General features: G+C 45.8%; 1 protein-coding gene across 2 annotated transcripts in view; it reads right to left on the bottom strand.

Moving 5' to 3' along the window:
• eml1 (EMAP like 1) overlaps positions 1 to 15,231 on the bottom strand; it is a 218,787-nt gene extending 203,556 nt beyond the window's left edge. Inside the window, exon 1 of one of the 2 annotated variants that reach the window (XM_078234091.1) lies at positions 15,027 to 15,231. In XM_078234091.1, the coding sequence (XP_078090217.1) occupies positions 15,027 to 15,054 (28 nt within the window). In that variant the 5' untranslated portion in view covers positions 15,055 to 15,231. The remainder of the gene's footprint in view (positions 1 to 15,026) is intronic. The other variant, XM_078234092.1, reaches the window with a different exon arrangement.
• Positions 15,232 to 15,433: the final 202 nt, after the last annotated feature.

Here is a 15,433-nt window from a genome sequence, read left to right as displayed (position 1 = left end):
AGGCAAGTAACTTCCCCAAACTGACTTTCACTGTAGGGATTGCACTGGACATCCCTTTTCTCGAGTCCTGGCTGGGTTAATCTCCCGGTCTCCTTCAAATCCTCACAAACTCACTCTTCAATCTGAGCATGAGCTCCCATCCATATTCTGTACATTGAACAATCGGATTAGCATTTTCTTTGCCACTGGTGCAAGACGATCTGCCTCCATCTCCTGCTCTCTATGTCTCAGGTAGCAACAAACTGACTCATCCCTGTGAGGTTCAGTGATATTTTATTTTAATGCTTTCACTGTAACAAACAAACTAAAAGCAACATTGACCAAAAACTATTTTGCAGGCAACTTATATTACAAATTACAGGAAAGAAATGCCCTATTTAACTTTCCACATAGCTGAAGATCCCTCACTACAATTATAATCTGGTACTATTTCTTTCTACTGGCTTTTCCTATCTCATAGCACATCTCTATGGTAATGTGGATCACATAGACCCTGTATCCAGGTAGAAATTCTAATTAGCTATCTTCTGGACCGCCAATCCATTTACCTTGGAATTAAACAAACAGTTAAAATATAACTGTTTATAAAGAATGACCTTCCTGACATCACCCTCCGAGACTTAGAGGCTAGCATAGATGCTCCTGCCCTTGTCCAGACCTGTGAACAACTTGCACATTCTTAGCAACTCTCTTGACTGCAGCCACTCTTGCCCCCATAGCAACCATGCCACCAAGGCTTGTTGCTGGGCAGAATTCAGAGCAGGTAACATGGCTCCTTCTTTCCTCATTTTACCTTAAATTAAAGAGACAATTTAAAAACATAACCATCTTCTAAACTTTGTAACGAAGGCATATCACGTCTGTCAAGCCTGACTGATTAAATAAAAGGGAGAATTTTGAGAAAGGCTTGTGTTGTGTATATGAACTTTCAAATGGCATTTAATGAAGTGCCACATATTAGATTTGTATAAATGGCAGAGGAGAAGGAAATGAAGGACAAAGCTAGTGTTTGTGAAAAGAGTAGCAGTCAACATATAAAGGAATAAAAAAAACATTGTAAACTTATGAAGCATAAAAGAATCGTCAAAGAAAGGATGGAGCCAATTCACAACTGCAAATAAAATCTTCTTGTAAAAACAGAGGGCATATCTTAGGTACTAAGTGAGTTACATTCACAGAAGAAGGCAGTTCCGCACAGTAAAGGAATCAGGTACTGAGAATTTGAATAAGAGACATTAACATGAGGTGTTTTGGCAGCACTCAAAGCAGAAAAGCCACCCAGTCATGATAGGATGCAAGAGGAAATAAGGGTGGGAGTAGCAGAGGCTGCGGCTGCTACACTTGAATCCTCCTGAGTTATGGGAGTGATACCAGATGGCTGGAGAGCTGCAAATGTTACACCCTCGTTCAAAAAAAGGAAGCGGGTTAAACCCAACAACTACAAGTCAACCAGTCTAACGTCACTGATTTTTGATTTGATTTATTACTGTTGCATCTATTGGGATACAGTGAAAAGTATTGTTTCTTGTGCGCCATACAAACAAAGCATACCGTTCATAGAGTACATAGCAGAGAAGGAAAGGAGAGGGTGCAGAATATAATGTGATAGTCATAGCTGGTGGTAGGGATTCTTTGACATACCATAATCTGGGCCAAATTGTTTTGGCACTGGGGAAACCATGGATTAATACAGGGCAGCCAGCATGGAACTGTTAAAGATCAGTCAATTCTGACAAACTGGATTTAGTTCTTTGATGAAGTAATGGAGAGAGTTGATGAAGATAGTACAACTGATGTCCTGTACATCAACTTTCAGAAGCATTTGATGAAGTGCCACATAACTGGAGAACACACACTTAGGATCATTTGCAAAAGAACCAGAGGGTACAGGAGGAGGTTTTTTTTTTCCTGACATATGAGTGATTGTTCTGATCTAGAACGCACTGCCTGAAAGGGAAGCAGATCCAATCGTAACTTCCAAATGAGAATTCGATATATACTTGGAAAGGAAAATTTGTGGATGAACAGGTCAGTGGGACTGATTGGACAAGTCCTTTCAAGGAGTAGATACCGGCATAATGGGCCAAATGACCACCTTCTGTGCTATAAGATATTTTAATAGTGGTAGCTACAACAGATCTGGAGACTGGGTGGGCACCTGTGCATTAAAGGAGATATATTTTAGATCCTGCTCTCATGTTTGCAATGATCCCAATCCCAGGATGCTGGTAACAGAAAGGCAAAAGATGTCTTTACCAGGTCAGACATCTCAGGTTGAAGACACTTCCTCAGGACTGATGAGTTTTGCTGTTTCATCAGACAAAACAGAGGATGATGTATTTCTATAAGCACTAATACATAGAGTTCTAATCAGATGCTAATGGTGTGGTTTGAACTGAATAATTTACTCACTATTAGTTACTGTTCTAGGACAAAAAATGACACAAACAAGAGTGAAACATCCGGGGTCATATAACGTTGGTAAATCTTCAGTCGAATGTCATTTAAATCCTTTAACGTATTATTGCATTGTAACAGTTGCCAGTATATTTTATTCAAGATAAATGATAACTTTCTAAAATATAGAAGCAACGTCCCTCTATCCAAAGTGTCCTCAACAGTAAAATAACTCTCTTGCTTTGGCCAATAAAAAACTGTTGGCCAATATCTTGCGGATTTAAAAAGTTAGCACACAAATTGAGATAAGTCTGGGGATGAGATGCTTTTTCCATTCCCAAATGCATGCATTTTTAAATGAACGAGATTCTCTGAGTGTCGTACTACACAAAAGGTCAGAGGCCGACCCCTCCCTCAGTTACTAAACATTTCTGCCATGAATGTGCCCCCAAAAATATGTGTTGAGTTAGGATTTTCAAAGATCTCCTATTGTCCATTATACTGCGTCATTCAAAGAATAAAAAGAACAGGGAGAAATATTCCCCCTACACAGAAGGCTAAGATGGTTCAGATTCAGTGAATGGTTCATACTTGGACAATTAACACTGCGGTTAGTCAGGTTGTCTTACACAATAGACTTCCTTCATAAATCCCTAAATAGTCAATTGTCAGTAATGAAACAAAATACCTACAATGTTCACATCTATTGTTAAGACTGGATTGAAGAGAATCTATTAGTCTTCTACTTGCCTTCCACTGGGACAAGTATGTCATAAGGCAGCGTTCGGGAATTGGTGAAAATGTGACTAATTTTCTCATTGATATATCAGGGTTGCTGCTAAAACCAATCAAGCAAGAAATTGCCAGATCTCAATTATTGGATACAATGCTTTAAAGGACTTTTGTAATATTCCTACATCCCTCCAAGCCTCACTCCTCTCCATGTGCAGGGGAGTGATTTCTAATAAACAAGGATCCACAAGTGCTTTTAGCCCTGTCAGTACCTCAGTCAAATAACCATTTTCCAAATGTGAACCTAGATATTGATTGCTGTTGGGCCCTTTGACTGAAGTGGCCATCACAGCTTAGCCTGATTCTCTCCTAACCTGATGTCTGCCTATTTGATCAGCAGTCGGAGCTCCAGCGGCTTTGTTGTCCCTCCTTGTCCCATTGCCACTGAAGCCAATTATACCACTCTCCAGTACAGACACCATAATGCCTGGGCGCCATTGTACATAGAGTAGATGGTGGGCCAAGTGAGGACTCCATTCAACAATTGTGGAAAATGGGGAGGCGATGGCCTAGTGGTATTATCGCTAAACTATTAATCCAGGATCCCAGATAATGTTCTGGGGTTCTGGATTCAAATCCACCCCATGGCAGATGGTGGAACTTGAATTCAATCAAAAAAAATCTGGAATTAAGAGTTTACTGATAACCATGAAACCATTGTCGATTGTCGGAAAAACCCTTTTGGTTCATTAATGACCGTTAGGGAAGGAAATCTGCTGTCCTTACCTGGTCTGCTCTAAATGTGACTCCAGAGCCACGGCAATGTGGCTGACTCTCAACTGTCCTCGGGCAACTAGGGATGGGCAATAAATGTTGGCCAGCCAGCAATGGCCATGTGGCACGAATGAGTAAATAAAAAAAATAATCAACTAATTGGTCAATTAGGGTAGTTGAAAAAGCAATTGATTTGTATTTTATGGGGTGCGCATGCAGGCCACACGAGGGTGGGGGTTGGGGGCAGAGTCTCAGCGGCTTTAAGCAATGATGCATCAGCTGCAGGGATCTGTCACTCGGGTGACAGAGTTTGCGGTTCATTCACTAAACAGACTGGGAGAATGGCAGAGATGTGTGGCTGATTCAGGCCCACTCGAGCCAGTGGTCTTCTTGGTCGGGCCATTTTTGAACAAGTTTCTAACAAGTGAATGAGATTTCCTGGCTACTCATTACCACTGGAAAGTTGCCCCTGTTGGATAGTCAGCATGCAGATTGCGTTGGCATTGTCTATTCCGGTGGAGCCTCTTCCAGCCAGGAGGTGAACCGGAGAAGGAAAGAGGGCAGGCAAGTGGCCATGGGCAACCTCGGCCTGCTGGCCAACTGCAGGGACAGCCTCATGATGGGGAAGTGACAGCAGGCCAGAGGGGATTGAGGCTATCACAGCTCGGTACACTATAAACACAGAGGAGGTGAGGTGGATTCGCACTGTTGGACATTCAATGCCAGTGGCTCCGAAGGTCACAGAATTTCTCTGTTTCAGGCTCATTCTCGGCCCACCTCCCAATTGGCTGCACATCACTGCACCATGGTAGTGACAGATGCACTCTTCAGGAAGACGAAAGAATACAGCAAGTTCAGAACCAAAGAGGCAGTTAGGCTGAGAGAGCCAGAGGCTTTGGTGTCATTGCTGGATTCCTCCAGTTGCAGGGTCTTATAGGCTGCACAAGTGTGGCCATCGTGTCTCCTATGGGCCAGCCAGCAGTCTAGGAGAAATTTCATTCCCTCAATGTCCAACTGGTCTGTGACCACTGCCAGCAGCTGTGTGCCCCTTGTTCCAGGAGCATCCGTGATGCTTACATTCTCCAGCACTCCCAGCTGCTGCAGCTTTTCAACCCCTCCAATCGCACCATTCCCCCCTCCCTGACCCCACCCTCCCCAGCAGCGCCCCTCTCCCCAACCCCCACCCAATGCATCTAGAAGGTTGGATATTTACCGACAAAGATTACCCACTTGGCTGATATGGTAGGGAACATAAGGACTGAGGCGTGGGTTTCCTCCGGGTGCTCCGGTTTCCTCCCACAGTCCAAAGATGTGGGGGTTAGGTGGATTGGCCATGCTAAATTGCCCCTTAGTGTCAGGGGGACTGGTTAGGGTAAATGCATGGGGGTTATGGAATAGGGCCTGGGTGGGATTGTGGCCGGTGCAGACTCGATGGGCCAAATGGCCTCCTTCTGCGCTGTAGGATTCTATGATTCTATGACTGCTATAACACAAAGCACACTGCGAACCAGAACGACCAGCAAGTAGGCCATTGTTCTCCTAAAATTAAGAGTCAGGCTCACTTCACTATGTCCCAGTAAGGGTCTCCCAGACAGTGGTGGTTTGCTGCACTTTACACAGCCTGCTCTCGCTGTGAGGAGAAGCTCTCATTGCTAAAGGCATGGTGGAGTGCCAGGCTTCCTCACACAAGGAGGGTGAATCCTGCCCAGCCCAGGGCAAAACTCGGAGCGCTCCTATAGGCCTGAGGGAAGCTCAAGGAGCTCTTATACTTTGGGCATTTCTCTTCAACTTCACCACTTCAGCCAGCTAGTCTAATCAGGATCCACATTCAAAGCTCACTCATTCCCGCTGAAAACCCAGATCCACTTGCCCATCAGCGCCTTGTGTTTCTGCACTGCTCCATCTGATTAGCACATACACGACGGTCAAACCTGAACAGCCCCCGGCTCGCCACATCCCACCCACGCATCTCATTATGGTCATGATCACTGCACCGAGACTGTCATAAGCAAATATTGACATTTAATAAAGTGAGGTTGGAACATTCTCCACAAAACAAAATGTGTTGCAGTTATAGAACTTTCTTGATTCTTTTAAGCGGGGCCCTGCTTGGTGCTCCCCCTTGGCCAGTAGCTGTGGTTGAGGGAGGCTGTTAACTGTGCTGCTCTGGACAGTCTCACTCTGGTTGCCTGGTTGGGTGGGAAGGTAAAGGCTGAGGAGCTGCTGCACTGGTTCAGGAACCTCCTCCCGGGGGCAATGCTGAGGGGCTGCTGCACTGGTTCAGGAACCTCCTCTGTCACTGCGGTTCTCTCAAGCACTGGTGTCACTGGCAGAGGAACTGAGCAGCTACAGTCCAGAGGAGGAGATCCCAGAGAGGAACACCCCAGAAACAGAAACAGCAGCCACTTCATTCACTGTCAGAAGACAAACTCTAACTCCCTGCTGATCTGAGAGGGCAGAGGACCTCGTGGAGATTCCAGGCACCTTATCTACCTATTGCCTTGCCAGTAATAAGGCAGTGGTATGGAGGTCTGCATGCACCTCCAACAGCCACGGAATGCTCTGCCAGATCTGACTGTCCATCACTGTCACCAGCCTCTCAATGGAGGAAGCCACATGTGCAGATGAGCACGAGATCGCAGTATGAATGGCCTCTGTTACTGAATGAACCAGGCCAGAGATACCCTCTGGGACCTCTGCCAGATCTTTCTGTTCCAATCCTCATAGACACCAATAACTTTTTTAAAAGATATTTAAATCCCCAATGACCAACTTAAAGGAATTGCACAAGATTTCAAGTTCGTAAGACTTTTACTGTAATAACTGATCTAAAAGGAACATCAACTAAACGCTCCTCCCACAATGCTCTGAATTTCAGTGGCCTTGGCTGTCACAGCCTCCAATGGCTGGTCAAATGCATGTGTGGTGCTTTAATTAGTTAGCTAGTTTAAGGTAGCTGCGGCATTTCCTCATACAATCTTCTGTGCACAGGCCAATAATATTTAACCAGCAGAATGAGTCCTCCTGCTTCACGGAGCTATTGAGTGCTGCGAGCATCTTCTTTCAGGCTATGGCTCTCCCCAATCATGCGGGTCAGTCAGCGGCGCCATCTCCTGGTGCCCAATTGCGAGGTGAGTGGAGATGAGAGTGTGAGGGTCATCCTCACTTCCTCCCACTTCCACCCCTCCAGGTCACATTACAACTCTGATATATTCCCCTTTTTCAAATACGCAGTGAATCCCCTTTGCAATTCTATTGCCTCTATCTAAATGGCCACTTGCGCTGAAATGTCCTCAGGTAGATCTTGCTCAATTTCCATAACTTCAGCTAAAACACATCAACATTCGAGTATCACATTGTTCTTCTGCTGATAGGACTTAAACTGGATTTAGATGATTTAAAATAAATGTTGTCTCACATCTGTATCGGTTTATGCGATTAACTGTACATCTTATTTTCCTGCTCTGAAAGATATTCCATTAACACGAGAGAGTGGGAAGCAGCTTGGCAGCAGGAGCATTGCTGGCTTCAGAACCAGATCATATTGTTCGCGGGTTTCAATCACACAGAGAGTTCTGCCTGATGGTGCTTTGGTATTTTACAACTTACTACATTCTCCCCAGCTTCCTGGCTTCAGCAGGCATCACATCGAAGACTCCACCCAGATGATGATAATGGACATCTGGCCAACTTCACCACTGTGAGCTTAGCTGGTCAGAAATACCGAGAGCCTCCTCAATCTGGAACCCAATCCCCTCCCAGTTTCCCTCAGTGCTACAATAATGGCTTGGCTAAGATTGGCACATGCCATCTGAGAGGACACAATCTGAGTCACAGCTAGGATTTGACAGCAGGTCTCCCAGTATATGCAGTACATTTAGGGAGATGGTGGCATCGTGGTAATGTCACTGGACTAGTAGTCCAGAGACCCTGGGGACAAAGGTTCAAAGCAGCAGCCGGTTGAATTTAAACTCATCGGCTAATTCAAAAAAAGTCTGGAATTGAAAACTTGTCTTAGTAATGGTGACTGTGAAACTCTCACTGATTGTAGTAAAAACCCATCTGGTTCACTTTATGGAAGGACATCTGCCATCCTTACCTGGTCTGACCTACATGTGACTCCAGACCCTCAGCAATGACCGAGACAGCCACTCAGTTCTAACAAACTGCTATAAAGTCAAAAACAAATGAAACAGGACGGACAACCCGATATCGACCAAGGCACCAGAGGAGACAATAGCACAGCCAGATCTGTCAGTCCTGCAAAGTAATCCCTACTAACATAGAATCATAGAATCCTACAGTAGAGAAGGAGGCCATTTGGCCCATCAAGCTTGCACCGACAACAATCCCACCCAGGTCCCAACCCTATAACCCGACATATTTACCTTGCTAATCCCCCTGACACTAAGGGGCAATTTATCATGGCCAATCAACCTAACATCTGGGGACTTGTGCCAAAATTGGGAGGATTGTCCCACAGACTGGTCAAACAACAGCCTGAAATAGTCATACTCACCGAACAATACGTTACAGACAATTTTCCAGCCACCACCGTCACCATCCATGGGTATATCCTGTCCCACCAGCAGGACAGACCCACCAGAGGTGATGGCACAGTAAGGAGAGAGTTGCCCTGGGGAGTCATCAGCATTGACTCTGGACCCCATGGCAACATGAGCAAGGAAACCTCCTCCTGCTTCTTCTATGTCGCTCAGCAAATCAGTACTCTGGGTGGGGAATAATGCCCATCACCAAGAGAGGCTCAGTAACACCATGATGGAGCAAGCTAGCCAAGTCCTAATGGGCATAGCTGCCAAACTGGTTCTGTGGCAGATAGTGAAGGAACCAACAAGAGAGAAAAACCTACTTGACCTCATCCCAGCAACATGCGTGTTGCAGATGAATGTATCCATGACAAGATAGATAAGACCAACCAGCCCACAGACCTTGTGGAGATGAAGTCCCACCTTCACACTGAACGTATCCTCCATTACGTTGTGTGGCACGATCATAATGCTAACTGAGTTCATAGATCGTGGAATCCCTACAGTGCAGAAGGAGACCATTCGGCCCATCAATTCTGCACTGACCACAATCCCACGCAGGCCCTATCCCCATAACCCCATGCATTTACCCTAGCTAGACCCCCTGACTCTCAGGAGCAATTTAGCATGGCCAATCCACCCAACCCGCACATCTTTGAACTGTGGGAGGAAACCGGAGCACCCAGAGGAAACCCACACAGACACGGGGAGAATGTGCAAACTCGACACAGACAGTGACCCAAGGCGGGAATTCAACGTGGGTCCCTGGCGCTTTGAAGCAGCAGTGCTAACCGCTTAGATGCATTAGAGTTAGATTCACAACAGATCTAGTGTCTCAAAACTGGGCATCCATAAGGCACTGTGGGCCATCAGCAGCAGCAGAATTATATCCATCTATAATTTGTAACCCCATGGTCTGACATATCCCTCACTCAACCAGTTTCATCAAAGCCAGGGGATCGACCCTGGTTGGATGAAGAGTGCAGGAGGATAAGCCAGGAGCAGCACCAAGTATAACTAAAAATGAGGTGTCAACCTGTTAAAGCTCCAACACAGACTAGATGCATGCTAACCAGTGAGTGAAAGCAGCATGTGATAGACAGCACCAAACGATCCCACAACTAATAGATCACATCAGATTTCTGGAGTCCTGCCATATCCACTTATGTATGGTGGTGGACAATTAAACAATTACCAGGAAGATAAATATTCCCATCCTCATTACTGGGAGGCCAGCAAATCAGTGCAAAAGACAAGGCTAAAGCATATGCAACCACCTCCAGCCAGAAGTGCCAGGTGGATGATCCATTTTGGTCTCCTCTGCAGGCCCCCAGCATAACAGATGCCAGTCTTCAGCCAATTTGATTCACTCCACGGGTGCTATCAAGAAGTGGCTGAAGGCACTGGATGTTGTAAGGGCTATGGGCCACTCTCACCTCACCTCTTGAGTTCAGCTCTTTAGTCCATGTTTGACCAGGGCTGTGATGAGGTCAGTGACTGCCCTTGACATCAACATACATTTGACCACTGTGACATCAGAAAGGCCCAGCAGAATTGGAGTCAATGGGAACTGGGGGGAAAACTCTCCGCTGGTTGGAGTCATACCTAGCACAAAAGAAAATAGTGGTCATTGGAGGTCAAACATCTCAGTCCCAGATAATCGTTGCAGGAGTTTCTCAGGACAGTGTGTTGGCCCAACTATCTTCAGTTACTTCATAAATGACCTTCCTCCATCATAAGTTTAGAAATGGGGATGTTCGCTGATGATAGTTCAATGTTCATAACTCCTCAGATTCTCAAGCAGTCCGTATGTAGCGAGACCTGGACAACATTCAGGCTTGGGCTGATAAGTGGCAAATAATATTTGTGCCACACAAGTGCCAGGCAATCACCAACTAGAGAGAATCTAACCATCTCTCCTTCACATCCAATGGCATTGCAATCACTGAATGCCCCACTATTGACACCCTGGGGGTTACCATTGATTGACCCAAACTGAACTGGACCAGCCATATAAATACTGTGGCTACAACGACAGGTCAGAGTCTGGCAATTTTAAGGGTGAGTAACTCACCTCCTGACTCCCAAAGCCTTTACACCATCTACACGGTACCTCCCCGGGGCAGCTCTCTACTGACTGTTGGCAGTCCGATGGAGTATTCTCCACTTGCCTGAATGATTACGGCTCCAACAACATTTAAGAAACTCAGTAGCATCTAGGATAAAGCAGCCTGTTTGAAGCTCAATGGCAGCAGTGTGTACCATCTACAAGATGCACTACAGTAACTCATCAAGGCTCCTTTGACAGCACCTTCCAAACCCAGAGCCTCTACCACTGAGAAGGACAAGGGCAGCAGATGCATGGAAACACCACCACCTGGAAGTTCCCCTCCAAGCCACTCGCCATCCTAACCTGGAATTATATTACCGTTCATCACTGTCGCTGGGTCAAAATCCTGGAACACCCTTGCAGGGGCTATGGGTGTTCCTACAACACAAGGGCTGCAGGTTGAAGAGGTTCACCACTTCCTTCTCAAGGGCAACTGGGGTTGGGCAGTAAGCACTGGCCTTGGCAGTAACGCCCACACCCCATGAAAGAATAAAAAAGAGTTGCATCACTTCTTCTGATATCTGCTGCAATATGTTCATGTTTACATTTAGCCAACATCCGCAAACTGTTACTCAATGCAGCTCAGCAAACAGATTTCACACCATTAAAAATGCATGAAGTTATTGAAATGATTGTCAGCTTTCTCGATACCAGGGAGGAATTGCGAATGTAATGCTGCACTATTGAAGGTGACAGGAAAAGGAATCTCCAGGGTTTCTGCACCTGCTTTGCTATCTAACCTTGGAAGTGCTTTTCTGTGACTGATTCCAGTTGTACTGACTCCCACGTTTAAACAGGCCACCCGCCTTTTAAATCAGGCCACAGGCGTAGAGTGGTTCTGGGTTAGACTCCGGAGATTCCAGGAAAACTGTGTTCCAAATTAATTCACTATTTTTAGAAAAGGCTGAATCATGGAAAAGAACAATGAGAAAAGCATCTTGTAACTCCAGTCGATAGCACGGAGTAACATTTGGAAAAGACTAACACCAGGCTGCTCAAAGAGATGTAATTCCTCGGATACTCAAGCAGTCGGCATGGTAGCACAGTGGTTAGCACTGCTGCTTCACAGCTCCAGAGACCTGGGTTCGATTCCCGGCTTGGGTCACTGTCTATGCAGAGTCTGCACGTTCTCCCAGTGTCTGCGTGGCCTTCCTTCGGTTGCTCCGGTTTCCTCCCACAGTCCGAAAGATGTGCTGGTTAGGTGCATTGGCCATGCTAAATTTTCCCTCAGTGTACCCGAACAGGCGCCGGAGTGTGGCAACTAGGGGATTTTCACAGTAACTTCATTGCAGTGTTAATGTAAGCCTACTTGTGACATTAATACTTAAACTTTGAAACTTTTTCCCTGGTATCCATCCTGATGCTGTATCCTTTCCTGCTTCAAATGCTTTACTCTTCCCATAGCAGTGTGTCTGCCTCAACTCAACTCTGTGACAAACCTTTGCGTGATTTAACCACCGTTCTGCGTAACTAAATTTATTTCATGCACTCCCTCAATCTCTGTGATAATTTTAAATTATTGACCCTGACTCTCTGACCAAGGGGCGTAAGCTGAGATCATTCAGGTGAAGCAGTTTGACAGTGCGTCCTGGGGACCAGCCACTGACTCAATCCTAACTCCTGCCAAAGGATTTTTTGAATATTCTGGGCAGACACATATGCTGCAGTAGGTAAAAGGGGGGACCCTAAGCCATGGAGGATGCAGACTGGGCCAAGGATAATGGGAGGTAAAATACTCCGTGTGGCTACTTGTTCAACGGGAGTGGCAATGGATCCTCCTTCAGTTCACACATCGGGGAAAACATAACTAATTTGAGGAACAGTAAGAAGTCTCACAACACCAGGTTTAAGTTCGACAGGTTTATTTGGAATCACGGGCTTTCGGAGCTCTGCACCTTCCTCAGGTGAGTGGAGAGCTAGGTTTCACAAACACGGCATATCGGCCAAGATACAATTGCAAGATAATGGTTGGAATTAAATACCTGAAAAGACTCGCATTCCAACCATTATCTTGCAATTGTGTCTTTGCCTATATATGCTGTGCTTGTGGAACCTACCTCTCCACTCACCTGATGAAGGAACAGCGCTCCAAAAGTTTGTGATTCCAAACAAAACTGTTGGACTTTAACCTGTGTTGTGAGACTTCTCACTGTGCCACCCCAGTCCAATACCAGCATCTCCACATCATAATCTGAGGAAGATCAGAAAGGATAGTATAAAAAGAGAGCTTTGTGTGAAATAATCCTTTGTACTCAAAAATTACAAGTCTTATTGTAAAGATAATTAGGCCCGCATATTTCTCATCAGCACAGTACCAGCTTGTGACATTAGTACCCGTAAGTGGCATTTCCAGCCACCCATGCTGTGACTGCTTCCAATTTTCCTGACTTGGGTTAATTATGTTTGAGGAGAACCTACCATATTTGGAAGATGTTCCGCAAAGCTGCAGCATTCTACAGCAGCCTTAAAGGGCAGGGCAGCGACTGCATAACCATCGAGAGGTGGAGGAATATTTCTGCAGCCAGTTTTCAGGATGCAGATTCAGCAGAATGGCCTCCCGCTGCCATTTCCCTTCATGACTTGCTGTGGGATTGTCTGAAGACAGACAGCCAAATTCAACCAATCTAACCCAGATAAGTCTGCAAAGGTCATGAGAGAGTTAAGATTCAAAGCCTCTAGCCCTGTCTGGGGTCGGCAAGTTGCTGCTGTCCATGTCGTGTTTCTGGCTGTTTCTTTTTCATGAGATCAACAAGCATCCCAATTTGGGGTTTAGCCATTTCAAAGAACCCATCATAGAAAGGGTACAGTTGTTGCTGAGGTGTATTTATATCTCCTGACTTACCGAAGGCATGCTGGCAGAGGGTGGCACGGTGGCACAGTGGTTAGCACTGCTGCCTCACAGTGCCAGGGACCTGGGTTCTATTCCCAGCTTGGGTCACTGTCTGTGCGGAGTCTGCACGTTTCTCCGTGTCTGCGTGGGTTTCCTCCGGGTACCCCGGTTTCCTCCCACACTCCAAAGATGTGATGTGGAGATGCCGGCATTGGACTGGAGGAGGCACAGTAAGTAGTCTCACAACACCAGGTTAAAGTCTAACAGGTATATTTGATAGCACGAGCTTTCAGAGCGCTGCTCCTTCATCAGGTAAGTGAATTCATCACCTTCATCAACTCATCAACCTCATCACCTGATGAAGGAGCAGCGCTCCAAAGATGTACGAGTTAGGTGGATTGGCCATGCTAAATTGTCCATTAGTGTCAGGGGTATTAGCAGGGTCGATATATGGGGTTACAGGGATAGGGTCTGGGTGGGATCGTTGTCAGTGCAGGTTTGATGGGCCGAATGGCCTCCTTCTGCCCTGCAGGGTTTCTATGATTCTAAGGCGCCAATACTGAAGGATCCTCCACTCTATAGCACAAGATGTTAATTTTTTATTGAAGAACTTGTGCTTCCCCCATGTCTATCTGCCATGAGCCACAGTCCGCAAGGGACCAGATGCATCTCTCTCTACTTCAGAAAGAGAGACAAGCGGTTATAGCCTGAGGGATGCCACTCCACATCAAACATGGCTGACCAGGAATTGCCCCACTCTTAATGTCTGATATGGGCGTGTTGAAAGGAATAGCAGGTCTATTATCAATCTGTTTGGCTGCATCGTTCTTTCCATGGCCAACATGTCCAGGTGTAGGACTTGAACCTGGAACTTCTGGCACAGAGGCAGATGTGTTGACCCGCTGAGCCAGAAGGCCTCCCCTCACAACCTGTGCTGGTTCAGCACAGACATGGGATTGAATCCAGAACTTTTCTGGTCTGGGCGATGCTGGAATATCACATTGGACCATTGGGAGAATTCTCCCGACTCTTCAACATTGAGCACATTTCTCAACTGTTACAAAAATGTCAATTTGGCAATTAAACAATCTAGTCCAATTTGAAACAACATGAAAGCTCTTTCCTGTCAGTCAGAGGGACTCAGGACCTGATATATATTCTGGTTAACTTGCTGAATGCCAGGAAGATCAAAGCCTTTCTAAAAAAAGGTGAGAGAAAGTACAATTACCTGATACCTTTTAATATAATTACATTAAAAACGAACGTTTGTAAGATGTAAATGAGCTGCCTTTATAAGGGAATTGTTAACATTAGGAATTATTAGCGCAGCAGAACTGCAAATCTCTAAAAATGGCCCTATGACTATTTTCAAATGTTTAAATGTGTCTCATGTACCCATCTCCTGACCTCTGCTGTCTTTATTTTAGCTCGATTATCCTGTGGATATTTACAGTTGTGCGGAATCAGCGGACGGTCCGTTTGACCTCGCTGCGTATATAAAATACAGGATAAAAAGACAAGTTTAGTTTGAGTTGCTGAAGCTTGCTGACAGGCGAACACATTCACCGCAGAACGTTCAGCTTTTAAATCTGCGCAGGGCTGAGAATGAAGCAATTAAACTGGAGCTGGCACTTACCCAGAGTTAATCCCTCACAGTCAGACATCACGCACAAAGAGATTGTTAAGATTTCTTCCCTTCTTTCCCACTTCTTTTTAATGCCTAAACCACAGCAGAAACCCACAGTTCAGGTCTTTCACTGCAGTGCACGCTGTGAACAGTAATGAGTCCCAGCTGCAAGTTGACAGCAGTCCCCACCCCAGCTAATGGAAACAAACAGTCCAGCTTCTCAATATGGGATGCAAAGAATGTACTTCTGTGCCAGAGCTCTCTGCTCCTATTGGTGGATAAAATTACTTTGCCCCGCCCCCCGCTCCCATCAGATTCCCACCCAAGGTCAAAGAGAGAGTGGATTTTTTAATTGCCATTGAAATATTAATGAGGCAAGAAAGTACACCCACAGTTTGGAGGGTGGCTGAAGAAGG

Source organism: Mustelus asterias, chromosome 18 (genome assembly GCF_964213995.1).
Source record: "Mustelus asterias chromosome 18, sMusAst1.hap1.1, whole genome shotgun sequence".
NCBI classification, from domain to species: domain Eukaryota; kingdom Metazoa; phylum Chordata; class Chondrichthyes; order Carcharhiniformes; family Triakidae; genus Mustelus; species Mustelus asterias.
The sequence above is the reverse complement of the archived record's forward strand: the minus strand, read 5'-3'. Positions and strand labels throughout refer to the sequence as shown.